Raw genomic sequence first — 27775 nt, 5'->3', positions numbered from 1 at the left:
AGAAGCATTTTAGACCACTAACACTTAAATTCCTGCATTCAAAGAGACCAAATGAGCACTCTGAACACACGCACTCATTTCATTGTTGTATAATGTGCGTTTTCCATTCCCATTTAGCCACGTTTTTAAAGTGAAGTCTCATCCTCCCACAGTGAAAATTTGAGTCATCTCTTGTTCACTTTTCAACAGCCATCTCCAACGCAGAAATGTCACAGATCAGAGACCAGCTGAAGCAGAAAAGAACCGACGCGCTGGTGTTTGAACAAAAACATTTCACACCTGGACAGATTCCGCTCACACTAGAATACAGTAGGACTGATTGAAAACTTAGTTTATTGGGTCAACAAAGGTCATGTTACACTTGACATTTGTTAAAATGAAACTCAGTCTTGACAGATGCTTTAAACATTAAATGTATTTCAGCTACATTTGAAAAAGCATAAAACAAAAGCGACCCAATATAGTTCGAACTTCCAACTGAAATTTACTCGCTGATCAACTCTGCTCCGGTCAGTTCAACTTGTCAGGACCGGAGTCGCAGGTCTGCCCTCAAAAGATCCCTGGGACTTTCTGGCGAACAGGAGGCGCAGGTCCACCTCAGGGTCCACGTAATGGGGGATCTTCCGCTCGTTGAAGAGGCCCGAGAGGGTGGTCTCCACTTTGGCGCGACGCGAGATCCTCATGCGCAGTGCGAAGAGGTGATGCAGGTTGCCCTCCACCAAGGGAAGCTGATGCCCATCAAGGCGTTTATGCCAGGCCTTCTTGGAGCGCTTTTGTTTCTGAAGAATATCCGCATTTAATAAATGTGATGACGGCAAACTTGTCATTCATGGTTCACCTTTAACGGGCCGCTGCTGGGGTCATGGTGAAGCAGGTGCCTGGTCATGCTCTCCTGCGTGACACAAAGATCTTAACGGCTTCTACGAATAATCCGAGCAGCTGAACCTCTACTCACACGCATGGCGAACTCCCGCGGACAGTCAGGGAAGGAGCACCGATACTTGAGGAGCTCCAGGTGAACCTTGCGGATGTGATGCTGCAGATTGAAGGTGGTGGAGAAGTAAGCCTGGCAGCCCTCTCTGGGACACACCAGGACGGGTTTATGAGACGCGTGCGCCCGTCTGTGCCGGCGCAGAGCATCCTCCTTCTTGAACTCTTTTTTGCAGGTTTTGCAAACATATGAAACTGAAAACCGTATCAACAAAGACTTCTCCTGCAGTAACAAGCCTCGCTTCAGCTCATGCGCAAGCATGTTTACCTGTGTGTTGGGCCATGTGTCTCTGAAGTTTACTCCAACTATGCTCAATAAAGGAGCAGTCGGCCATTTGGCAGCGGTAACCTGTACAATGGGCGTCAGTTCATACACCTTTAAGATATAAACTTACTCACCAGCATGCTTCTTTTCATGGGCATGACGGGCGACATGGGAGGGGAACACAGACAGGCATCCATCCTTTGAACACCTATTAGGGGAAAGAGATTTGAAGCAAGTCCCAGACAACATTCTCTTAAGTCTGAGCGTCAAAAAAAGTGATACCTACTTGAATTTCGGTGTCACTCCATGTTCCTTCAGATGGAGCTTCAGCAAGCGGCGCTTCTTAAAAGTCAAGGAGCACTTTGGCTGCAGACACTAAAGATACAGTTCACACTGAAGCAGGTGTCCAATTACAAAGCTACATTAACATTTTAACACCTGAGATGTTTTTTTGTGCAAATAAAATGTAGTTATAATTGAGATTTTATTGCGCAACGGTAAGTAGTTCGCTTCCTGCAAATGGAATTGCAACGTTTCTAAATGGCGCCCTCTGGTGTTTAACAATAAGTCCTACCTTGAAGTATTGAGTCTTGTCTCTGTGAGTCATGCCCACGTGTCTCTTCAGTTGCCCGGCATTGCTGAAACCAGAGGCGCAACCAGGCGTCTGACACCTGAAACGCAGCGTGTACGCGTGAGTGTTTTACACCAGTCTGCCCTGACTCACCTGAACGTCTTCACCCCGGTGTGCTGCAGCGCGTGTTGCCTCAGGTGGGAACTTCTGGTGAAGCGACGGCCGCACCCGCTGACGGGGCACAGCACCGGACGCTGCGGGTCAAGTTAAGGACCAGTCAGTTGTGGGACGCAGACAGGTGATTTCTCAGAGCGCACCTGTCCGGTGTGCGCAGCCTCGTGCTCCTTCAGCTTCCACCCCCGGCTGAACGAGGCGCCACAGGTCGCACACCTCACCGCCGCTCGCTTTCCTTTCTGAACACCGCTCATTGTCTGCTTCAGGTGACGCGCTCGCTCCAGATCTCCGAGGCGCCGCTTCGTCGCTCCTTTATAGCCTGTTGGAAGCGCCTCATTACTTCAATTGGCACCAGCTGGTTTATTGCAGGGACCCTGGAGCTCATTAACCTCGTTGACCTCTCCTCCACTCTCCCAAAATATATTGAATTAAAGCTTTTAAGTTTTCATTTTGGAAGATCATTTTCTTGTAGATGAACACTGAGACTCAGGCGCACCCGCAGTGGAGCTACTGACATATCTTTTTAATGGAAAAGAAGCAATGTTTTCCTCAGTTAAACTCATACACAGGACAACTGACCTTTCGTCAGGTCATTTTAAACCCCTTGGCTCGCTATTATTCCATGAAATAACAGTGGTGATAAAACAAATGTCACTACAGTGGTCGAATCCCCCGAAATTGTGCATCATTTTTCATTTTTAATTCACCTTTTTAAAGGGTAACCACGCAGCCGCCTGGTTCGTGTCAACTTTCCTTATTTCCTAGTCTTTTCCGGCCTGTTGTCAAACATGGGAATCGGACAGAAGTTCTCCCAACCTCTCTTCCTCTGCTGCCTCATGTTCTGCATTGCTGTGGTCATGAATCTCACTGGGAGATCTGGGTTTCTCATTAACTGCTTTCGACTTACAACCAAGAAATCCTTCTCTGTTCTGTTCCCATATCAACCTTTCTGCGTGCAAACAAATGCTATCCAAACAGTTTGACTGAGTTTCAATCCATTTCTTCATTCCTCTACTGCTACTCTCCCAGAATGCTGCCCATTTTGAACCTTCACCGTCAACTGTCGACTTATTCAAATAATGCTCCATGTCTCGGCCTGTTGGCCTGAATTGCTGACGTGAAGCCCGAAGTCCAACACGATCTGAACCACCAGCATCAGTCTGTTAGATTCATCACTTCTCATTCTTCGAACATGGTCCTTCAGTGAGACCCGACATTTGGGTCAGCTGCTCATGGTCTTCTGACAGTCCATTGTGTGAATGACTTTCTGGCTGCACCTCATCAGACTGGCTCTTCTTCTCTTCTTCTGGCTCTTGAACATCTGAGAAAATGGCTTGGGAGAAGTGGTGGCCTCTTGACTTTAGACTCGGGTCCCTTTCACCATGAATGACCACCGACCACTGCACCTGGATTCTTATGATCCCAATTTTTTATTCCTTTTTTAATAGGAAAATGACGGCAGTTTGGGACAGGAATGACGTGTATTTGTAATGTAAGCATAAGTACAGCAGAGGGCAGCAAGTGTACGTTCTGGTTCAGAATGTGGATGTGAGTGGAATTTATTTCAAAATTATTATTTTGTGTAATCTTCATAGATGCAGTGCGCTGACTTCGACTTTTGCCCCCGATTCATCGTTTTGCTGAATCCTTATATATTTCCCCTGTATATTAGTAAAAATACAGCACATAAAAGCCTATGGCTCTTTGCTGTATTGATGAATCATCCATGACATTTTGTGCAGCTCACCAGGTAATGTGAACTGATGTGTCCCAGAGAAGCCACTCAGACAAACATGTATCGTCAGCATGAGGGAGACGTTTGGAAAAAGCACTGTGCAAATATGAGCTCTAGGCCACTGTATTGGGTGGGTGGTACTCAAAGCCGCAACTATTGGGGTGCATTCTCAAAGGAGATGTAATGGATGAAATATTCAGAGGGGGGAATGGGGTTCTATTAAAAGGATATGTTGCAGTAGCCAGCTCAAGTCAAGGTCACCGCAGATTTTTCTGAACATATTAGAGACCTTTGTTAAAATTGGTTAACAGGAATTTCTCTCAGTGCTGTGTAAAGCTTATTGATGGGTGAATTTAGGCCTTAAATTTGCCTGACAAAATAAACAAAAAGTCTACTTCAACAACTTTCAATGGCTACTTCTCTCTTCAAGACTCAAACCAGGTGACTTGGTTTTCAGCAAGTCATCTCTCTCAATGATCAGACTCGCCCTCCCAAGCCTGAGTTCACCTCCACATATCAACTTGTTGATGGGATCTTTTTTTTTTAATGTTGCTGCCGCCTACAGCCGCCTTGTTTTTAATGTGCGCCATCATGATATAAGAACACAGAGGGGCCATCCTTCTTGCTGCTCAGCTGTCGCATCCTCTCCCTGCTGCATGGCAACGGGAGGAGGAGACTGACCGGGATGAGGGCGGGTACCACGGTCCCGCGTGTCCTCCTCGCCGCAGACCAACGCACTTCCCTCCGCTTTCCCATCCCTCCGTTTCCGCATACTGCAGACTGACATGCACACCGCTCCATCCATCCACCCATTACGCAGCGCAGGCATGCATCCGCGCTGCGCGCTCTCCTCCCCGGCCGCTCTCTGATCACCCCGGACCGAACCTCGCTACAATCCCGTGCTGTTTTTTTTTTGCCGCCCTTCCATCTTTTAACATGCCAAGCGAGGAGGACCTCCTCGGCGCCGAGAGATGAGCTCGGCGGATGTGGACCTAGCCCTCGGACTCCCTGTCATCGCCTGAGGCCGCCGGTCCGCGGCTCCTGTCTCTGCTCGGGGTTTTCGCGGCTCACCATGTTGTGATTGCGGGGAGCATGTGAAGAGGATGCTGGCGGTGTGGTGCTTCATGCTCTTTGCTGCAGTGGGCGAGAGGCTTGCGATCGCAGGTGAGGTGGGGAGGAGGCGGGAGGGGTGTCGGGGAAATACCTCTTTTCCGTTCCCATTTCTGCACCATCACTTGTTTTTTTTCCAGGAGGCTGTCAATCGTCTGGCTGGTCTTTGCTGCTGTCGATTTGCTGCATCAACACATTTCAACTGAATCATTATTTATTCATAATGTCACTTGAAAAACCTGAGTTGCTCATCTTTAATAATTCAAATTGGTTAATTAATGTAGCGCTGATGCATCTGTGGGTCATGGAGAATATGTTTATCACGCATAATCTACACATTAAATACCTTTATTCTCTTGACTTTGAATACTGGATACACTGAATTTGTCTGTAAAGAATTTAAGGCAAATATTTCATTCTGGATCGGCTAAAAATATATGAATCTTCAGCAGTTTAAACGACCTCTCTCTCAAACAAAGTGAGGTGGACACCAGAGTCGGGAGGTAGTGTGTCAACTAGGTGCGGAGATACAGATTCTCTGCTCCCACTGACGCCTCCTTTGGTCCAAACCTGGCGTGAGACAAGTGCGGCCGGAGGGCCACATTTGACCCTCTGACTGTACTTATGCGGCCCTCATAGTATTCATATACAGTACTGAGTATAATTTAGTATTGAATCCTAACTCGTGAATTCTTATAGGTCTTTTGCAGTTACAATGTGCCTGTACATAGTCACATGTTTTACCCATAGACTTCACTGTTGGTGGGTTGATGAGGTTTCATGAAGCAGTGTCTCAGTTTTCAGACGAGGCCTCATCTTCTTTTAAACCCAGAACGCAACCATTCAAGTTAGGACCCAGTTTCATGAAGTGTCATCAACACATCACCACTGAAAACTGAAATGATACTCTTCATTACGTCACGTACTTTTCATACGTTACAATTTTATTTTGAGACTCTTTAACGTGTATATTAAAATAAAGTGTATGTTTTATACAAATAATATCATGGCTTCTTTAAACTTCACCCTGCTTCCTCCCTTTAAAAAAAAGTCACATAGTTCTTTTCTTTTATCTTTTCGTACCAGACACACGGATACAATCTGGCTAAACATTCTGTTTACTCAGAAAAGAATGTTATCCTTTGGCTGACTATTACACTTGTCCCCAATGAGAGCTATCAAATTGTTCTCCAACAACTGATCCTGGCTGCCAGAAATCTCTCAAGCAGCCAGTAAATAAGTATGTAGTTGACTTGAGAGGATTAATCTGAAGTCACATGGACTTGGGGGCTGGCGTCGCTATGTAGGGAGTAATGAGCTGTGGGTCGTGACCGAAAGAATGAGCTCCATGATACAAGCAGTTCAAATGAGTTGGGTGGCAGGCGCCTCCCTTAGAGATAGGGTGAGGAGTTCTGTCACTCGGGAGAGACTCGGAGTAGAGCCACTGCTTCTCCGTAGTGAGAGGAGTCAGTTCGGGCATCTCATGAGGATGCCCCCTGGATGCCGGTGTTTCTATCTCTACACTGGCCTGGGAGCGTCTCGGGATCCACAGTCGGAGCTGGTTGATGTTGCCCAGGAGAAGGGCGTTTGCAGTGACCTTCTGAAGCTGCTGTCCCGCGACTCAGCAATGGCTCAGCGGATGAGGATGGCTGGATGGATATATATATATATATATATATGCTTTGTGGCTGTGTGATTAGTCAGCTTTCGTCTATGATATCTAATTTCCTCCCATCAAGACTGTTCGGGGAAGTGGGTTGGGCTGAGCTGCAGTGTCAGCATGTCCTGCTGAAAAACAGAACGTCCGCTCTATATTTGTCCGACAGCAGAGATGCACTTGTGGCACTTTGTTTCCTTGTGACAGTTGAGATGACAAAATGAAGGTTATATTATCACCCGGCATGATGTCTGCTACCTTCATGACAGGATCTGACAAGAGCCCAGTGAAGGATGGAGCAGCCTGGGACTGGTTCTCCTTGGCTGGACGACCCGGCAGCAGTGACTCAGGGACTGAAGTCACCTACCCAAAGCGGCTGGTCCAGCAGATCAAGTCGGAAGAGGAAATGGCGCATCAATATTTGGGTACCAGGGTGAAGAACAGCACCGGGGACACATCGGTATGTGGTGTTCTATGGCAAGAATTTCATCATTTAATTCAGCAGAAGCAAAACATGAAGGTCAACATTGCTGAAAGAAGTGTTACTGCCGCCGTGTTCCCTCCCTCCGGACTGGAGCCTTATACCTGTGAGTTAGAGGTGGGATACCCCCTGGACTCACCATGTCTCCTTTAAGTCTACCCTGCCTTTCACACAAGCAGGGTGTCTGTAACTTTTCCATCATAAAGCACATGTTTTAAAGTCAAAGGTGCTGCACAATGTAGTCTCTGTTTTGTCCTCCACTACGTTTGAAAGTTAGATTTTGCAAATCTGGTTTCAAACGCTGCGTGTGCAGTGTAGGAATGCGCACAGGCGTCATGTGTCTGGGCGTGACAGCCGAGTGGAGCCAGCTTTTATGCTCTCTGCTGCTCATGCGGCTCCAGCTACACAGAGAGACAGAACTGGGTGGTGTCTTGCAGTACTTTTCCCCGCTCGTGACTCTGACCCAGTTAGTCATTGAAAAACCCCTCACAACATCCACGGCCGAGTTGCTGAGCCTGGGCGGCGTGCGTCGGTTGTAAACGTGGCGTCCCGGCAAATATTTGCGTGTACGTTTGCACAAGGCTCCGTGGCCACATGACAGCGCTCACCTTGAAATATTCAGTCCTCACAGATGATCAGCCGGCTGCCGTGCCGAGCCCTGCATTATTCAGGGGTGCGTAGAAGTGTGGCCCCATTAAATATGAAGCAGCACTGTGTAAGCTTGGGGGTCCAGCAGGACGAAGCTCCGCCCATCATGAGCCATTCGAGCTCACTATTTAGAGTAGAATTGAGGGTAAACTCAAGACCTCCTACATTAAACACTTTGTTCTAGTTGAACAATAGTCAACTATTCATCCACTGTAAATGTCGGCTTGGAACCTGTCCTTTTATTAGCATTGGTGATTCACAGCTGCTTCCTCCAGACTGTGACTCAGACATTTACAACCGAGTCTAAATCCTCCGCTGGCCCGGCCGCCTCGACACCTCTGGCAGATGCACACAAGTCACTTTCACGCTGATAAACGACGACAAGTTGCCTCCCTTTCATTCATCACACAGCACCGGCTCTTAATGGGTCAGGGGTCCTGGCAACCTGACGCACTCTGTCACTTTATCAATCATCCGCCAGCGAGATGCTTTCAGCGCCGCATCGACTGCTGCTGAATAATTCAGCTAGTCAAAAACATCCCGGAGGCGTACACACATTTAACACAAATTGTTTTGTTGCTCTTGATTTACCACCAATTCCGTTTATCTCGCAGCCGATCCACTTGGCCCAGAGCTCTTTCCAAGTGGACGCGTTTGGACGGACCTTCATTCTGGACCTGGAGTTGAACCAGTGAGTTACTCTCTCAAACACTACTGGAGACTCAGTGGCTTTGTTGCTGCCTCTGCTCGCACATTGCTGCCCATGATTCCGCATGACAAGTCGGGGAATACCGAAGTGGTGCATTTATATTCATGAGATTCAATCCATTTGACTAAGACAAGCGAGTAAATTTAGATTCCACGATGATGGAGAAAGATTTTTGTCCTGCATGCAGATAAGCGCAATTAAAATGGCGGCTTTCTGGTTAAAAATTTTTATATTAAAATAAAATAATAAGGCATTTTCGAGCTTCTTTATCTTGCAGCACTAGTGCCAGCAATGTAAAATTCAGTTTCAAGCTTGCAACTCTCTCTGCCTCCATAGTTAGCATTGCTACAGTACTAGCTTCTGTTCTTGTCTCAGAACAGAGAATTGAGTGTGTAGGCGTGACATTTTTGTTATAATAATGCTGAATTTGAAACACTGAAATACAACAAGAATAAACTGAATTCCATTTAATATGGCAAAGTAATGGCATGTTTTCTCTAGTTAGTTTAGCCGTATGGCCACTTTAATGTGAAATTCGTCTGGATTGAAATGATGACCGTGTGTTTCAAGACGAAAGCAAGAGTTAGCAGAAAGTATCTCATCTCTCTCTGCAGTCACCTCCTGTCCTCGGAATATGTGGAGCGTCACTTTAACCAAGATGGAAGACCAAAACAGACTGTGGTGAGCTTTTAAAGACACTGTTTTTTCTGTTGCTTTAAAAGAATAAATGAATTTTTTTGGCTTTTTTAAATGACTCTAAGCTTACATTTAAATATTTGTTTTCACTAGGGATGTTCCGATACCGATACTAGTATCGGTACTTGCGCCGGTCTTGTCTGCAAAAAAGTGGTATTGGGACATCCCTAGTTTTCACTACTATCGGGTGCCCTTTTTTTGTTGTAATATTTAAAACAGTCTGTTATTGTATCATCGTGTCTGTGATAGTGCGGTCTTCCTCTCCTTTTTTAAAAATAGTTCATATGTTTCCTGACCTAACACATGTTGCGATTGATGTGATAGAAAGTAGTTTCTTGTTTAGCTGTGTGAAACAGTGAAGCTTTTGCTCGGGAATCATATTCAGATGTTCGTCCTTCTTTCTCGCGGTTGTTATTTTAACCTATGTAAATTGGTCCGTGTGGAATTCTATTTTTAGCCCCCAGACTGTCCATTTATGAAGCTGTTTTTTTTTTGTGGCTGGTGTTAGCTTTATTATTGCAGTTCAAACGGATAGATCTAATACTGTCGTTTCATCTATTTTTGGAAAGTGTGGGCTTTGATTCAGATGTAGGCTGCCAGGCGTGCACACTCTGCTTCGTGCGTACGTGGGTTTGCCTGTCAGCGGCGAGCGCGTACGCCGTTCGAGAAGAAAAGACAGCAGATGCCTGTGGTGAAAAAGCTGCACGCAGAAAGAGAGACAACCAGAGGATCGTTTCTGGGAAACTGAAAAAAAGCTCTGGCATGAGACGCGACATGTGTACCTGAAGAATGTCTCTGCATTTGTTTGGCCTGGAGCGTTGCGAGTAACACTTGTGTTCACGTCCTCCACTGCGCTCACCAGCAGCTTCAAACTCTCCCCCGGACCACCGGACCAATCACAAGCGTGTAACCATAGCTACCAGTTGGCTCGGCAGTATCATTAGGAATGTAAGAAAAGTGATGGCTGGGGGGGAGAGATGGTATGATATGAATAAAAAAGCATAAGTCTATCAATGGGCGGAGTCACTTTGGCGACAGCCGGAGCATGAAAGGGCCTGCAGGGATGGAGCTGGACCTGCTTCCGGACCAGATTGCGGCTCTGCTGGACAGAGGATGATTCCTCCAGGGCAGTGTATCATCTGCCCGCACCGTTGACCTCGAGAAGGGGCTTCAATGAAATTGAAAGTATTGTCCCTTTTGCGTTGGCCACTCCCGACTGTGACCCTGTGAACCCTGCTGTGACCTCTTACTGAGAGCGATTCCTCAGATCTGCACTGACTCTGAAGAGAGTCACTTGCAAGGGGTCTACCTCCACCGCTATTGTCAGTGGGACATAAAGTAGGCCACAAACTGTGCCAGAGAGAGGACGAAGAGCCGCACATGCAGGGAGAGGCAGAGGTTCTTCCCTGACCTAGTATCTGCTGCAGGTTTGACTGAATGTTGGTGTCCACAGGGAGGGGAGCACTGCTACTATCAGGGGCGGCTCAGAGCGTCGCCAGGATCCTGGGCGGCTCTCTCCACCTGTCACGGCCTCTGGTGAGACGCACATCTTGTTTTCTACCATGACATTTCCACCATCACCTTTATTTTTTTTGCCTCCAGTGGGATGTTCTCTGATGGGGTCTTCTCCTATGGTATTGAACCAGTGACAAACGGAAGCAGTCAGGTAAACAGATGTCATCGTGATTCACCTCTTTAGCTGCCTTTGTCTATCTTGATCATATTTATTGACAGCTTCCTTAAATCTCTGCTCTCGTCACCATGTGGTTCTCCTCCACATGAGCTGTCCCTCTCATATACTGCTTTCTAATCGTGGCCTTCTTAGTCACTCCCAGCGAGCATCTTCAACCACACTATAGATCACCATAACATCAGCGAACATCATGGTCCATGGAGACTCCTCCTTAATATCACTGGCAGTCTGCCCATAACTAAAGCAAAGAAGATCTCCTGATCTGCTCTCTGTCTCACTGTCCTCATACATGGTTCCTGATACAGTACCACACTCTTTATATGGATCTACAACAGCAACATCTAGCTGCATCTCTGATCTCTCAAAGATGAGTCACATCAACTCAACTGACAAGGATTTGGCCAAGAAAGACTACTTTACTGAACCCAGTATATGAAGAGTTCTTTTCCAAAATGAGAATAAAAGCTAAAGCAGGATTAAAACCTTTTCACGTTTGTTCTCAAGCTGCTGTTACCTCCTGGTTTCAGTTGTAGTTTCATGACAACAATCATTCCCAACATTCAAATTTAACTTTACCAAAAAATATGGTTCAGAACTGCATGACATTTCGGAATATAGTATTCCAAACTATACTATACTATACTATACTATACTATACTATACTATACTATGCTACACTATACTACACTATACTGTACTATACTACACTGTACTATACTATACTACACTATACTGTACTATACTACACTGTACTATACTATACTACACTATACTGTACTATACTACACTGTACTATACTATACTACACTATACTGTACTATACTACACTGTACTATACTATACTACACTATACTGTACTATACTACACTGTACTATACTATACTACACTATACTGTACTGTACTATACTATACTATACTATGCTATACTATGCTATACTATACTGTACTATACTATACTATACGATACTACACTATACTGTACTATACTATACTATACTATACTGTACTATACTACACTATACTGTGCTATACTATACTATACTATACTATACTACACTATACTGTGCTATACTATACTATACTATACTGTACTATACTATACTGTACTATACTATACTGTACTATACTATACTATAGTATATTATGCTATACTGTGCTATACTATACTACACTATACTGTACTATACTATACTATACTGTACTATACTGTACTATACTATACTGTACTATACTATACTGTACTATACTATACTATGCTATACTATACTACACTATACTGTACTATACTATACTATACTATACTATACTTTACTATACTATGCTATGCAACAGTATGCTATACTGTAGCATACACATGATACTACACTATACTATACACTACTACTAATACTATTCTATGCTGTACTATACTACACAATGCTCCGCTACGCTATACTATACTATACTATATCATACTATACTATACTATACTAATACTATGCTACGCACCACTATTCTATATTACACGATACTACACTATACTACACTACACTACACTACACTGCACTACATTAATGCTATGCTATGCTATGCTATGCTATGCTATGCTACGTTACGTTACGTTACGTTACGTTACGTTACGTTGCAATACGTTACGTTACGTTACGTTACGTTACGTTACGTTACGTTGTACTATACTACAGTATTATCTATAGTTAATACTTTAGTATACGATACTACAGTATTACTATATGACTACACTAATACTGTATAGTCCCTTCATCCCCTCAACATTTGCAGACACTCCAAACACCTGTCAAGTAAATGATTACATGGTACACTACTGTCATTTATTAATTCCAAGACAACAGATATACAGAACCTCCATGTGTCCTGGGTCTGTCCCTGGTACTCCTCCCAGTTGTCATGAGTGATCCTAAAATGTTCCCCAGGCCACCTCATCTAGCTGGGGGAGCAGTGGCTCTACTTCTAGTCTTATCCACTCTGCGGTTTCTTCACCAAGACTGAGTCCTCGGGACTGAAGACACTGCAGCGAGTCTCCATCTTTCCCTAGGGAAACCTCAAATGTTTACAAATAATGTAACATGATTTTAGCACTGTGTCTGGAGCCTAACAAACACAATCTTCTCGGCGTTCTCACGTAGGAAGATGGCGCACACCTGATCCGCCAGATGCCAGATATCAGACTCACCCCTCCCTGCACAGGTACATCCAAATAAAACCTGTCCTTGGTTGAGTTATGTTATATACTACAGAAGTTCCATTGGCAACTGCTGATGGTTTGGTCAGACGTGTGGAGCCACAGTGCTGCTCTGTCGTTGTGAACGTTTTCCTCTGTGTGTCCAGACTGTGATGAGGACAGTGGGCGAGATGGCAAAGGAGGTGAGGATGACAGACCGAACCAAACCAGGGAGCAGCAGGAGTCTGCAGTACTGAGGAGATCCAAGAGATTTGTTCGCAGACCCTCTGTCCAGACTGAGACCAAGTACATCGAGCTCATGGTCGTCAATGACCACGACATGGTGAGCGCTGCGTTTTGCTTCCATTCGTCGTGAAATCAAGTCCTCTGTAAAGTGCCACTGCTCAGTTCAGAATTAGCATTAGCATTTTTTTTAAATACAGCGTACATTCAAATTAATAAAATAAACTTTCAGTGGCCACAAGCTCCACAGGAAGCTTTGAAAAATGGCTAATGCAGCTCTGCTAATGTCCCTTGTGGTCTAGTATTTAGGTCCGTGCGCTGGTCGTGGAGCATGTCAATGTGGTTCTTCAGTCACAGAAGTTGTTTTATTGATTTATTGTTTGCTGTGTTTTTCTTCTGTCATGTGAAGTGATAAAGTCGGTGGAGGTGTGCTCTGTCTCAGTGCTTTTCTCGCTTGAATTGTTTCAGTGCAGGTTAATATGGAAAGGAAGCTTGTGGTCAATGTATAGTTCTTCACCATATCATTCAATGGAAGACCATTTTCATAACCAAAAGAATAAAATGAGTCTGACATCTGGTCATGTGTTTTCTTTTTTCTGTCCTCAGGTGGTCCAGCTACGACGTTCTGGCAGCCAAACGAAGAACTTTGCCAAAGCCGTGGTCAACATGGCTGATGCGGTGTGATACCACTGTTCACTATGACGAGTCAGGTGTACAGGTGTACGAAAGCTGATGAAGACTCTTGGTCCTCAGATCTACAAGGAGCAGTTGAACACAAGAATCGTGCTGATCGCCATGGAGACCTGGACGGCTGCAAACATGATGCCGGTGGTGGAGGACCCGGTGAGCACGCTGCAGAACTTCATGAAGTACCGCAAGGACAACATCAGAGAGCAGAGCGATGTCGTCCATCTTTTCTCGTACGACACCTTCCTCTGACACCTTGGCAATAGTGCAAATATGAAGCGTTTGATAATGCTGAATCTGTTCCTGGCGATTAGAGGGCGGACGTTTCAGAGTGGTCGCAGCGGGACGGCCTACATGGGCGGAGTCTGCTCCTCAGCAAGAGGAGGCGGGATCAATGAGGTGAGATCTCAATAGTTGATACTGTGTTCATCTACAGTGGTACCTCGGTTCTCGACCACAATCCGTTGCAGACGGCCTTTCGAGAAGCGATTTGTTGGAAATCTGAATTGATTTTTCCCATTACAATGAATGGAATGAGAAATAATGTGTTCCAAGCCTTAAACTAGGCTTTTGTAGGAGTGAATGTAGAGTGTCTGCTGCAGGTGGCTGTTCCTCTATGTGTGTGGCCGCTGCATGTGGGAGGGGTTGCCGAGTGAGTGAGGTCTCTCCAGAAGGGAAGAGGTGCCCGGTGCGTGTCCAGCTCTGAATGTGCGCTTCTGTGCAGTTTGGCTGTGACAAAGTCATAAACCAAGTCACGCTCTGTCCCAGACTCGCCTCATCCCTGTCCCAGCTCCAGCCCACAACAGGACATCAAACCCTGGAGTGAGCGCTCCAGCACCTCCCCTGTGACACTCTACCACGGTCCAGTGTGGAGACAGGAAAAGTTTTACACCTCAATATGAAGAAAAAACAGTCAGTAAATGTAGCTAACGGGACACGTCTGCATACAGAGGCTGCGTTATACACAATAACAAAGCGCGTCGTGGGTCAGCTGATCGGTCCGCGCACGTTATGTTTTTTCTGGCTTTTTTCTGGGGCGTTCAAGTTCTGGATATTCGTTCGAAATCCGAAGCAAAAAAAAAAATTTTTGTTCGAATTGCAGGACGAGGTACCACTGTATTTCATTGCGATCAATGGCCGTAAAATGACAGTAACTACTGCTGTTTAGTGAGTTATTATACAGTAGTTGAAAGTGAGCGTCACCTGTGTGTTTCAGTTTGGCAGCGTTGGTGCAATGGCCATCACTTTGTGTCAGAGCATCGGACAGAACATCGGCATGAGGTGGAACAACATCCGCTACTCGGCAGGTGCGTGCGAGCGCTGGTGGGTGGGGAGGAGGGAGTCTGAGCTGGTAAACCACGGAGCGGCTCCTTGACTTGCAGCACCATTCTGTAATTACGCCTCTCCATTAGGCGATTACTCACCTGCAACCAGGAAGGAGGCAGCGCTGGGATGGAAATTGCCGCCATTGAACAATGAGCTTAGTGATTAATGATGAGGAGCCATTAGGTCCATTATTTCATGGCGGCAGAAGAAGCTGGCTGCAGCCATGATAGGTCTCATCCTGCTGTCATTAACGCCCATGAATGATGTGAGCGGCGCAGGCTTCTTCATTTTTCTGGCCGTCTGACGGCCATAAATCTGCTTCCAGGAAGGAGCTGTCGCAGCGCGGGCTGCTCAACGTGTGCTTTAATATGGGATTTATTTGACCTCTCCCATCTTTAACCTTCACAGGAGACTGCAAGTGTTCCGACACCTGGCTGGGCTGCATCATGGAGGACACCGGGTAAGGCTACACACACCTCCCCGACAACTATAGAGCGGCATGAAACTGCTAAGGGGGTAAAACTATGACTACGTGAAGCTGAGATGTTGAATTGAAACGTAGCAATTTTACACTTACAATATCAAACTGAATGTGGGGATCCAGATCCAGACCCAAGTGGAGAGACTTGATAGTACAAGTTTAAAAGTCAAAACTTCAGTGGACAGATATGAGGAAGAACAATGATGTCAGCAAACCGGAAGGTGGCACTGAGGACATAAATCATGCAACGGAAACAAAGAATGAGATCAGAAACAGGATGAAACAGGAATCAATATACTCTCCAGTCAATATATTGTACACACAAGGACATAGAGACCCTCATGAGGTCAGATCAAAACTACAAAATGATGTTTTGTTTTCATAATCCAATACTATTTGAATTGTAAATAAAAATCTTGTATTTTTTCAGATTATAGTATATATAATATTTTCTATTTTTCTTCCCCCTGAACAATTGATAATCTTATTGAATGAATGTATAACAACATATTTTGTAAATGTATTTTTTTGTCCCACAAAATATATTGGGGAAAAAAAATACTTGCCTTTATATCATGTGTCGCCAAGATATCCACCGCTCAACAGAACGTCAATTTATGATTTCAATAATGAACATAAAGCGCCATTGAAGCGGTGGAACTTGTTGAATGCTTTTCCTTTGCTTTCTCCGTGTTTTATAATATTTAGACATATAATGTGAGTGGTCCGGCAGGTAGTGCTCAACACACACTCATGGAAGAATAGAAACGCTTTCAAAATAGAACCAAAACTGTGGTGGTCCGAACACACGCTCGGAAAGAAGAAACCAGACCAGAACTAGCCTAAATAAATAACAATATTTTCCATCTTGTTTTCCAGCATAAATGCTCTTTTGAATCTTTTAAATCGCACCTTCAATAAGTGCACGTGAACCTTTTGTTGTGTACTATTGTCGTGTTTGATACTCGCTAGGTTTATGACCAGCTTAAGATGGCTTCATTTCTGTCAGCTTGAAAAGTGTTGGCATCGACTCCCACGTGAATCTGGCGTCGTGTTTACTGGCAGGAAAAAAGTGTTCGTCATCTGAACCTTTATTTCTATTTCAATCCAGATACTATCTTCCCCGAAAGTTTTCACGCTGCAGTGTTGATGAGTACATTCAGTTCCTGCTGCAGGGGGGCGGCAGCTGCCTCTTCAACAAGCCCAACAAGGTGAGGATCATGTGGGCTGGGCGAGCGAGACCCCCCTGCCCCCCCCTCCCCTCGGTGGAGTGTCGCAGGCTTGTCCACTAGTTTTCTATTCAATCTTAGTGTTTTTTGTCTTTGTCCTGAATCTCTGTGAAGTGCTTTACATGTATCTATCTCTGCTTGACTTGAAGCTGCTGGACCCTCCAGAGTGTGGAAATGGCTTTGTGGAGGTTGGGGAAGAGTGTGACTGCGGCTCTCAGGTGGTGGGTTGATTTATTTAATGATGGTGATCTGGCTCCTGCCTGCAGAGAAAACCTTTTGTTCCTGGGAGAATTCATTGATCCGTGTGTGCAATTGCAGGAATGTGCCCGGAACGGAGGGGCCTGCTGTAAGAAGTGCACACTAACCCACGATGCCATGTGTAGTAATGGCCTCTGCTGCAGCGGCTGCAAGGTAACTTAGCTGAGAATGTACTGTCAAACTGTACTGTCAAACTCAAGGCCTGCGGGCCAAATCTGGCCACCAAGTCATTTAATGTGGCCCTCTAGAGCCTTGACGTTTTGCCATGAGCAGAGTATAACTACCAACAATCGATATGGAAACTTCACCAGCTGGAAATGCGCGTGACTTTGATCAAAGATGGGAAAGCAAAGGTATGTGAAGGGTGGAGTCGATAAAGAAGTACGGTTTATAGATCATTCAATAAATCAAAAACTTTATTTGGCTCACAAAATTCTAGTTCCTAGTTCCCAAGTTGAGGGGGAAATGTTATACCATGTGTTCTTTAAAGCAAACAAAGGATTCAGTATTGTCATTTTAATTTCAAAGTCAAGAAGAAGAATTTGAATAAAAACAGTAGCATTTTATTGAAGCAATTCATTGGTTTGTTATTGTTCATAATGTAAATCATGAACATACTACTACTACTACTACTACTACTACTAATAATAATAATAATAATAATAATAATAATAATAATATAGAAGTATAATGGCCAATAATTTAAAATAAATTAACTTAAAACATCCAGCTTTTAAAAAATGTATTTTTGCATCAGTCACATTGGGAATTCAGTTGATAAAGTTGATAAAACATTTTGGGATAATCAAAATCTTTGATTTTGAGGTGTGTCTTTTTTTCTAGAAAAAAAATATAATGTTTTATGTTGCAGACAGATTTAAAATTAATAGGATTTATTTTATTTTTTTTATGGTCAGTGTACAGATTCAACATCGTTGTGATGTGAAAGATGAACGTGTTCTCAGCTCATCTAATACAGTGTAACACCTCTTGTTTATCAAGTCCCATCTGTAATGTTTATGGTCCATAGCATGGATGCTGAATTGTTTATTTCATATCTTATGTTATGTGTGTTTGCAGTATGAGCAGAGAGGCGTGGTGTGTCGAGAGGCTGTCAACGACTGTGATATTTCAGAGACCTGCACCGGAGACTCCAGCCAGGTACAGCCAAACACTGAAAATAACAGCGCTCATTTAACCATGAGATCTTTTTCTTCGCTCCTCCAGTGTCCTCACAACGTGCACAAGCTGGACGGCTACATGTGCGATACGAATCAGGTAGTTGCTGGACGGAGCTGTAAGCGAAGATGAGCGCTTCATTCTTGTTGTCTTCCTCCGCTAGGGACGCTGCTACGGCGGACGATGCAGGACCCGGGATGGACAGTGCCGAGGACTATGGGGATACAGTAAGGCCTTCACTGTTTCCTCTTTCTCCATTCCCCGTCTTTCACACCGTCTCTTGTCTCCCTGCAGACGCGGCAGACCGGTTCTGCTACGAGAAGCTGAACGCAGAGGGGACGGAGAAGGGCAACTGTGGGCGCAGCCCGGAAGGACGCGGCTGGCTGCAGTGCAACAAGCCGTAAGTCACGCGGGTTAACAACCCACGCTCATGGCGTCACGCTGCTGTGTTTGGTGGAGATAAGGCGCCACCCAATTTGACACCACGCACAACAGTGTCTGGTCTGCAGCTGACTAGGCTCCTCATGTCTCCGGCATGCATCGCCCTCTACCTCTCCTCTCCATGTGCCCGTACCAGCTAAACGACAATTTTCATTGTCGACTGATCTATTCACTATTCTTCCGATGAGTCGACTAGTAAGTAGTAAAGTACAAGTAAAGTACAAAATTGTGTAGATTCCCCTTTGGACACCCACACGTCTGACCTGTGACCAAGGCTTTTTGTTCAGATTCAAGGGGAGATGGTTTGTTTTTCAGCGTCAAACAAACCATGACAAATGTTCCCCTGAGAAGCTGTAGCAAGGTGGTCATAATGTTTTGCGTGACTAGGCTTTTTTTTTAAGCTCTTGTAAAAATTGATTTGTCCTTCCCTGTAAACGCTGAGTAGAAACAGAATTTCTGTCTAGTCTAAACAAGTAGACAAGTGGTAACCATGGCAACAGCTGAAAGGAAGTCTCATACGGCATCGGCTGCATCAGTTACAACCAGGTTCCAACATCAGGTTTCACACAAACCACGCTGTACATCTCGCTACTATACACACAGATGGCTCAAATAAGAAACAAAGGAGTTTTTTAAAGATGCCTCTCTAACATCAGTTCCCCGGGTCTCTTCGCAGCGACGTTCTCTGTGGCTTCCTCTTCTGCGCCAACATCACCATGAAGCCCAAGTTTGGAGACCTGGAGGGCGAGGTGACCAGCTTCACCCTCTACCACCAGAACAAGTACCTGGACTGTCGGTGAGTCATCTGATGCCACGCCGGCTTGCCTGGTCCTCTCCCTTCTCTGACATGTTTGGTCGTCAGAGGCGGACACGCTGTGCTGGAGGATGGTTCCGACCTGGGCTACGTGGAGGACGGGACTCCTTGTGGACCCAACATGATGTGTTTGGAGCGACGCTGCCTCCCAGTGGCGGCCTTCAACCTGAGCACTTGCGCAGGCTCCAACTTGGGCCGCATTTGCTCAGACCATGGGGTAAATGAACATGTTTATGCTGTGAATTTGCTGTTGGAAAAGTGTTAAAATGTGAAATGTTTAATCTGACGCAGAATGTAGTCACGTTTTTAACTGGTCCTGGAGGATCCACAGCAACAACATTTAGATTAGATGGCCATTATTTACTCCCATAGTGACATCTAATATCATGAATTTCATATATATAACACATATTAACCGTTAATAAACAAATTTATTGCCTATTTACTGTTAATCCTCAATAATAATAGCGTCGTGTAGAGTGACTGTTCCAGGGTAAATTATAGTCTGGCATTTAAAATAAATAATAACTGGTAACTAGTGGTTTATTTATGGTTGTATATGTTCCATAATCCGAATCAATAATAACAAAAACAACAGTACAAATAATTATTATTTTATTCATTATTATTGTTGTTGTTTGGAAGAAGTGTACCTTGGTCATCTATATCTATATTTACATTTTCATATAGTGCTGAACAGTTTATATTTCTTGAAACAGATTAAATAACAACTTTGCAATATTATTAAATATCCCTTCAGTAATATACTGTATCCTCTCCACATCAACATTAAGAGGATGTTATCTGACTCTTCTGAACCCCAGATGAAACCCAGTTATTTCATATGGCAGCACAGTTTTAGGTGGTCTAACACAGTGAAGGAAGGGTTCAGCAGAAGAAGGGCAGCAATAGAGGGGGTGAGAGAAGCAAATAATGGACATACAAGGAGTCAGGTATCAGTTACTGGCCAGTGGAACAGAGCGCAGTGTGAACCCGCAGCTCCAAAATGATTGAATTACTCTTATGATACAGATATTTCACGCAACAAATTCAATAAACCGATCCCATCTGCAGGACTCTTTTCACACACTCATTTTCTATACTGCAGTCCTGTATAGCCTCCAGAGGAAACTCACTCGACTGGAGAGGTTTTCTTTGTTCACTGTCTTTTCCCCTTTTAAAAGACAGTTGAGTTTTGTGGATGAAGTCAGATCATTATTTTCTGTCTGAATTTAAGTTGTGGCACCGATTTGACTGAAATTCCATCACATCTTCATATTTAAAGTCATTTCTGGTTTATAAATATGAGACTGTAATGAAAGACTAGAGATAAGCAGCGCTGGCTTTTGATCGAACAACTAGATCCTCTCATCGATCGGTGGTTATGTGACTGCTATAAATGTCTGGAAGCCGACGTCTCAAAGGCAACACTGGCGTCAGCAAATGCAATGCAGTGTAATAAGAGATGTAGAGTCAAGACCAGACTCTGCAGCTCACATTAGCGCGACTACAATGTACTGAAACACCTCCTGTTTTTAAACTGGTAAAAAGATGTCTTCTTGTAATTTTTGCTGATAGTAACTTTTCTTATGAAGTGGAAGTGGAACATGATATTCTAAATTTTCATCCCAGATTTCTTTGTTTATTATGAGTTTTTATCTTATAATTTTGAACATCATGACTCATTTTTTTTTTTATTCTGATTTCAGGTATGAATAAGTAACTCATGTTTTTTGACTATGTATCTGTCAGTTTTGATATTTTTTCCTCTCATCTGTAACTTTCAATCTGATCTATTAATATTGTTGTTGTTGTTGTTGTTGTTGTTGTTGTTATGCCATGGTTTATACCAGAGCCGGGGGCCACATGCGGCCCATCGATTGTATTTTTCTTTTCATTTTGAGTTCAACTCTAACATCACTTCCTTCTTTCATTTGAATTTTCCTCTGTCTTTTTATTTCTGGCCCCTAAAAAATCATTGGAATTGAAGGTTCATTTCCTCCTTCAATGGAATGTATTTTAAGTTATTTAAGACACAACCAACCCACAGCTTAAACTCTTTTTTCATCATGTAACCTCATATTTTTTTCACTTTTTTTTTCGCTTTGATTTTCCCTTCGCCTCTCATTTCTTCCTTTGAAGCGTTGACAGCCCCTCACAGACATCGACTTGTTCTGTTCTGGATAGTAAAGTGCTCTTCTTAATTCCCACTCCCGCAGACCTGTAGCAACGAGGTGAAGTGCATCTGCGACCGAGACTACACCGGGAAGGACTGTAGCGTCTTCGACCCAATTCCTGAGCCGACGGTCCCCACTGGCCCGGAGAAGAAAGGTCCATAGCACTGTTTTGAGGTCCCCGGTGTCCTCTCTTTTCTGTCTGCCTCTCATATGCCCCTCCTCATAGTCCTCACTCATGAACATCCGAGCTTGACTCTTGAGGACTCGGTCCTCACGGTCGTGCTGTTGGTTGTGCTGTGCGTGAGTGCGTTTGCGTGTGAGGTGTGTGTGTGTGTGTGTTGCAGGCGCGGCATCATCAAGTGTCTTCCTTATTTTCTTGCAGTCTGCCAATGACACACAGCTATTGAGCAGCTGCTCTCATAGGCCCCAATAAAGCCCCCTGAGCGCGTCCAGCAGGAGAGGGGGAGTGAGAGCCAAGTAATACACCACTATCTCCTCTGTATTTTTATTCCTGTTGCCTCCCCCCAGCCCCCCCGTCACTCACCTGACCATGCCTCACCTGTGCTTCTCCCCCTCATCCGTCAGGTTTCCCATCATCCTCCTCCTCTCGCTCTCTCTCACTAGATGTTGTTGATGTACAGTGTTGATGCCGTCCTCTGACGTGTGTTCTTTAGTGGTGTTGTTTTGTTTCTGCCCCTCCTTCCTCTTCCTCCTCCGCACCCTCCCCCTCCCCTCCTTCCTCTGCGCAGGTCCCAGTGGCACCAATATCATAATAGGGTCCATCGCAGGTGCTATTCTCCTGGCAGCTATAGTCCTAGGGGGAACAGGATGGGGATTTAAGTAAGAGCTCTGGCATGCATTTGTGTACCTGTCTGCTTCTCCCCAGAGGAACCCCCGCACCCCCCTTCCGCACTCAGAAATAGAGGGTTCATCACAACAGGAATAACAGCTGCTTTTAACTGTAGAATTCAAAATGACCCTGCTCTCCATCTGCACCTTTCCATCCTCCACAGAGATGCTTAGACAGATCTAGTTCAGTTTGCAGAGCAAATCCGGCTCACGAGCTCCTCTGGTGCCGCATCAGGAGTTCTTCATGATCCGCCGCACCCACTCCACCATCCCCTTGGACGGAGAGTCTAGCGCCCCTGAACCCTAAACCCACGAAAGTGCCTCTCCCACCGAGCATGCTGGCTGTTGTTCACTCCTTCTGCTCTGACCTCAAAAGACTGCCAAACTTGACACAGCACTTGTGGCTTGTTCAGTGTTTAATGCTTGCAGTGCGTTTTAGCAGTCGTTTTAGGATCAGAGGTGCATGTGTGCATGAGCTCTCTGTCAGGAGGTGTCACGTCTGGACCCAAAGCAGCTTCTATTGGCCTCTGTGAGTCAAAATGTTCTAAATTTTCTCTTCTTTACCCAACAATTTTGCCATCGAAAACGTTTCAAATGATCGGTAATGTAGTAGTTCTGCGCATTTTATGCCTCGTCTTATTACACAGAGCAGAGATTAATTATTACATTTTGACCTGTGCATTGGTAACATGATGCCTTTCTAGTGGGCTGTGCTCAACATAAACAATATTTCTGTGGGGAAATTAATGCTGCAGCATGTTACTCTCTGAATAAGCAATTGTTTATTAAACTGTTTACAAAGATGGGTGACAAAGAATATATATATATATATATATATATATTATATATGTATAGGCTAGGATGATAACTACAACAACAAACATGGAGGAATCCCTGAACAAAAGCAAACAAAAGCATCTGTTTGCTTGTTTGTTCAGGGAGGATTTTCTCTACACAATGTTCCAGGGTTTCCACTACTCTGAATGTACCTGAAATTCTTATCAAATTGAAATTCTTATACTGATATTTTCAAGACATTAAAAGAGCTTTAGTTTAAATAAGGTGATATAAAAACTTGAATATAGACACCATCGTGATTTATGGTGGTATTGTCAAACCGATGCAAAATAAACAATATTTTGTTGTCTAAATGTATGTATGGATCCATCATTTGATTCAGTCATATACCAAATTCATTCAAATTGAAAAATGTGGCTTCTTGTGGCAAATATTCTGATACCATTAAATTGCAATTAATATAATAATAACTATATAGAATAATATATGAAACTGAAGGGAGAAAATCGTTGCATTCAAAGCGTAGCACTGACATAAGCATTTTGTAATGTGAGCCTCGCTAGAGTCAAGCAACCGACAAACCCAGCGCAGCATTACTGTCACACCTATATCACGATACGTATCGTGTCCCGATATAAGGGATTAGCGGCATCCATCTTTATATGCAGTTCAGAACTGATTTTTATCTCGGTTCTGCTGAATGCTAATCTATCTCTTCTCTCCCTCTCTGGTGAATTGCAGAAACATCCGTCGTGGAAGGTATGGCCCCCTGCATTTCCATAACTCCCTTCTTCTTGCTCTCGTGTCACTGACTTATGTTTCTGTCCCAACGTTCTCCTTCAGATCGGGAGGTGGATAGGCGCTTTGTCTTCCTCGTGTCCCGTCCTCTCGTGTCTTCTTCCTCACACTCCCACATAGAAGACGAGGGAAAGAAAGAGGAAAAAAAAAAAGTCTTCCATTCCTGATCGCAGAATTTCTCCAGTCTTCTTCAGAATATTTCATTCCCCCAACGTCCCCCCGATTGTTTGCCCGTCGCCGGAAGTGTCTCACAGCCATATCTGGAGCGAGACCGGGATCTTCTTTCCATGGTTGGAGGATCACTTCAACAGGAGGACTTGCTCTTCGAGATGCTTAGTTTACATCGAAATTTTGAACGCGCACAGGACTGTCCATCTAATGGACGTAGCCCCGGACGGCTGTACAGTTCCTTTAAGCAGTTTGTTTTGAAGTGAACTAAACTCCTGGCATGTTTTCCAAAGAGAGTCTGGGAAGAGGACGGCTGCCTGGTACAGGCTCAAAAGACAACTCTACTATCTGGATGTGTGTTTTGAAGGCTTGCAGCATCGATGACTGAGACAAAGAAGGAAATGGTTTTGGGATCATCTAATGCTGGAAAAAAAATATATACAGCTGAGACCGTTACTTCCTGTCTCCGACAACATTCCACCAAATCTGCGTGTTTTTCACTTTTCAGACTGGAAGTTTCTACTCTTGTATGAGGGGTGGTGTGCTTGTGCCGGAGCGAATGGATGAGAGATCTTTTTCGTGGAACGAAGACTGTATGCATGTTGGCAGGAGCTCTGGGGGGAGTTCAGTCAGGACCAGTGCACCCCGAAAAGTGGTGAAGGAACAGCTGCCAGAGGCTAGGTGTTACTGAACAGCTGACGCGATTGGTGGCACTCACAAATGTAAATAACTCAAAGGTTACGTTTGCAGTGAAGTGATCTCGGCTATGTGGAAAAAAGGGGGAGAACAGTTAAACGCAACACTGCCAGCTCTAATGTTTAAACAGTTCTAAAGGTATATCCCTGCTAAACGCTCCACAGATGGCTTGCAGCGGGGAAGTCGTTCGGTCACACAAGTGTTCGCTAACATCCCGAGACTTAAGCAACTGAGGTGTTTCCATGGTGACAAGATATCTCCGTCATTCCATCACGATAGACTGAGTTCAGAACTGGACACCTGACGCCTCTTTAGTATGAGTTTCCTCTCACCAATACAGGCCCTTGTGGCTCATGAAACCGTCATTGCAGTCTGTTCAATATCTGGGAAAGAAGCTCTGCCTCCACTGGTGCTCTCGCATGGGTCGGACCCTTCCTCCTCTGTGACCACATGCACTCCCTCCACAGTTGGGGAGTCCTCAACTGGTCCTGAATGACAAGCCATGACCCAAATCAGGGAAAAATAAATGAACTTTAAACACATAAATATTGGGGCTGGGACTTGAACACGCTAATTTTGATTCATTCATGGCAGAAAAAAAATTCAACGGTGCATCATAAAATGCAACATTTTTCAGTGCACCGAATGAGGACACAGCACATTGTACAATGTGAATCATGACCACAGACTGAATGAGGAAGTGCAGATGATTCAAATAAACCTCAGGATAAAAGCACAAAAAAATTGTTCTGCGCACAAGCTGACGCTAACTGGAGCACTTCCGCCTCAATGTTTACGCTTATGTGTCCAGATTCAACTTAACTTTGGTCATTCTGGTGTCATATACTAGAGTTATTAATGATTAATAAACTATGAAATGCAAATGTAAAATGTAAATTATCCCCAAAAAAAGTCAGTCTGGAGAGCTTCGGGTGCGATACACTCATGTCTGTAACTCTGGCCTGATAGTTTTATGCTAATTTAGTACACGTAAAGAGTGTTTCACCAATGACAAAGTTGTCCTTCCTAGACTTCAGTGGGACCTTAAAGTAACATTTTTCCACATTCATATGTCATAGTTCGGCTTCAAAAGCCACTCGTGAACAGCAGCTGACGCTTCAGCGAAAGCTAACTGGAGCACCCGTAGAACGTGTTGGTGGGTGACGGTAACTATTCCTGACTGAAAATCCCCCGGAACGTCCTTTGTATCCATACACTGATCACAGGTGTGTTTTTAAACCCCCAATATTTCTACACCTGATATCGCCATGACGCCACAAATGCAGCACGTTCAATAAAAATGACTGCAGTTTTTAAGTCGACGGAAAACAAGCACTAGCCAACTGTATGCACACACGTCTGTAAATATGATATCTTGAATGTTCAACTCACTGAATGACGGAAAAAAGAAATTTAAAAGATGTTTATCTGTTTCAGATTTTTTTTGGCATCTGGAAAAATAACCACTAATTCTTGCATCATTCCAGTTGTCACAGAAATGTCTTCAGGATTTTCTATATTTAGCGATGGCCCTGAACTCGGCAAAGACTTTCTCTACCAAGACCCCAAGTGGAGATGAGAGTCAGGAGAAGATGGTGAGAGGGTGACGGTCGGATCACATCCAAGATCTGTGGAGCTTTGCACTGTGGTCAGAAAACATGTGCCGCGAAGGTATCTAATACGACGTGTTAGGACTTCCAAGGAAACAAATGGGATGCATCTTATCATGTATTTTTAGACACCTAACTTTTTGAAAAGAGTTACAAATGGCTTGCAGATGGATTGAAAAGAAGGAAAATAAAGGATTTAAATCAGATGAATAACGCACGTGGTTTTGACTTGTTCTACTCTTCTGATAAAAGAAAGGAGATCTTTATATGTTCATATATATTTAATATCCATGGACGAACTTGAGAATTCACTGCCTCCAGAGTCAGTGGAAAACTGATCAGGAAGACACATTATGTTCTGTTTTTACCATTATTTTTTTTTCTTAAAATATTCGACACAACCTGTATAACTACACACTTTCTCCACAATTACTCCACAAATAAACTCAATTGTCTTGTTACTTTTAATATTATAAAATAAATAAACACTTAAATGTTCCAATTATTTAGACATTGTTTAAAAAAAATTTGTTGCTGAAAATTGCTGAAGAATCCTCCTGTGTCGCCATTAAAATTTAAATAAAACAAAAAATTTATTTTTTATTTTAAATTAAATGAAAATTAATAACAGCTACTCTATAAAACAACACAACATATATGTCACTAAATTGTCACATTATTTTGGATTTAATGGGTGAAAACAACCGAAAATAGACCCAAACAGATGCTTCAGACAAATCTTTGTATGTAGTCATTAGAACAGTAGTCCGAACTATTTTTTTGTTTCTTCAATTATTCTACACTGCCTATGTAACACACTTGTTCCATTCATTTTTATTTCATTACAAATAAATATAATAAATTCAAAAAGAAAATCCTTCAATGCATGTATATATTATTAAATAAATAAATGTAAAATGAAAACACAACCATTCAAACAGGTTCCACAATTCTTCCAATTATTTCGATTTCATTTATTTATTTTCAAAAGTGGACGACTTCCAAATTGCCCAAAATTTCTGAGGAACCTTGTGTGTAGCCATTAGCGCAGTGTCTAATATTCGCTTGACGGCTACGGCTTCAGATCTTTGTCAAACTTTGGTGAGCACAGA

The 27775-nt window shown here is 43.9% G+C and overlaps 2 protein-coding genes across 7 annotated transcripts; one reads left to right on the top strand and one right to left on the bottom strand.

Moving 5' to 3' along the window:
- Window positions 1–515: 515 nt before the first annotated feature.
- 42sp43 (P43 5S RNA-binding protein) lies at window positions 516–4507 on the bottom strand. The gene is made up of 10 exons (XM_053850684.1): window positions 4435–4507; window positions 2144–2319; window positions 1980–2080; window positions 1830–1926; window positions 1542–1630; window positions 1390–1463; window positions 1259–1339; window positions 956–1185; window positions 839–892; window positions 516–779 (listed from the first exon to the last, which is right to left on the bottom strand). Exons 1-10 carry the CDS (start codon window positions 4505–4507, stop codon window positions 516–518), a joined length of 1239 nt encoding a protein of 412 aa, XP_053706659.1.
- Window positions 4464–26883, top strand: LOC128750980 (disintegrin and metalloproteinase domain-containing protein 11-like). Of its 6 annotated transcripts, none has more exons than XR_008413208.1 (26): window positions 4464–4899; window positions 6772–6962; window positions 8246–8322; window positions 8955–9021; window positions 10490–10572; window positions 10639–10702; window positions 12875–12935; window positions 13077–13252; window positions 13759–13830; window positions 13906–14072; window positions 14154–14238; window positions 15056–15146; window positions 15574–15625; window positions 16758–16857; window positions 17025–17096; window positions 17194–17286; window positions 18214–18294; window positions 18361–18411; window positions 18476–18539; window positions 18607–18712; window positions 19430–19549; window positions 19616–19784; window positions 21787–21898; window positions 22758–23122; window positions 24133–24150; window positions 24235–24363. XR_008413208.1 is itself a non-coding variant. In XM_053851668.1 (26 exons), the coding sequence occupies exons 1-26, from the start codon at window positions 4839–4841 to the stop codon at window positions 24248–24250; spliced, it is 2340 nt and encodes a 779-aa protein (XP_053707643.1). In that variant the 5' UTR covers window positions 4464–4838; the 3' UTR covers window positions 24251–26883. The 6 variants fall into 6 exon arrangements, 2 of the variants coding, with proteins under 2 accessions (XP_053707643.1, XP_053707642.1); XR_008413207.1 differs by having other exon boundaries at window positions 22494–23122; XR_008413209.1 differs by having other exon boundaries at window positions 22127–23122.
- The last annotated feature ends 892 nt before the right edge of the window (window positions 26884–27775 follow it).

This window comes from Synchiropus splendidus, chromosome 19 (assembly GCF_027744825.2).
Source record: "Synchiropus splendidus isolate RoL2022-P1 chromosome 19, RoL_Sspl_1.0, whole genome shotgun sequence".
Classification (NCBI taxonomy): Eukaryota; Metazoa; Chordata; class Actinopteri; order Syngnathiformes; family Callionymidae; genus Synchiropus; species Synchiropus splendidus.
Note: the sequence above shows the minus strand (reverse complement) of the source record. Positions and strands in the feature narration are given on the sequence as shown.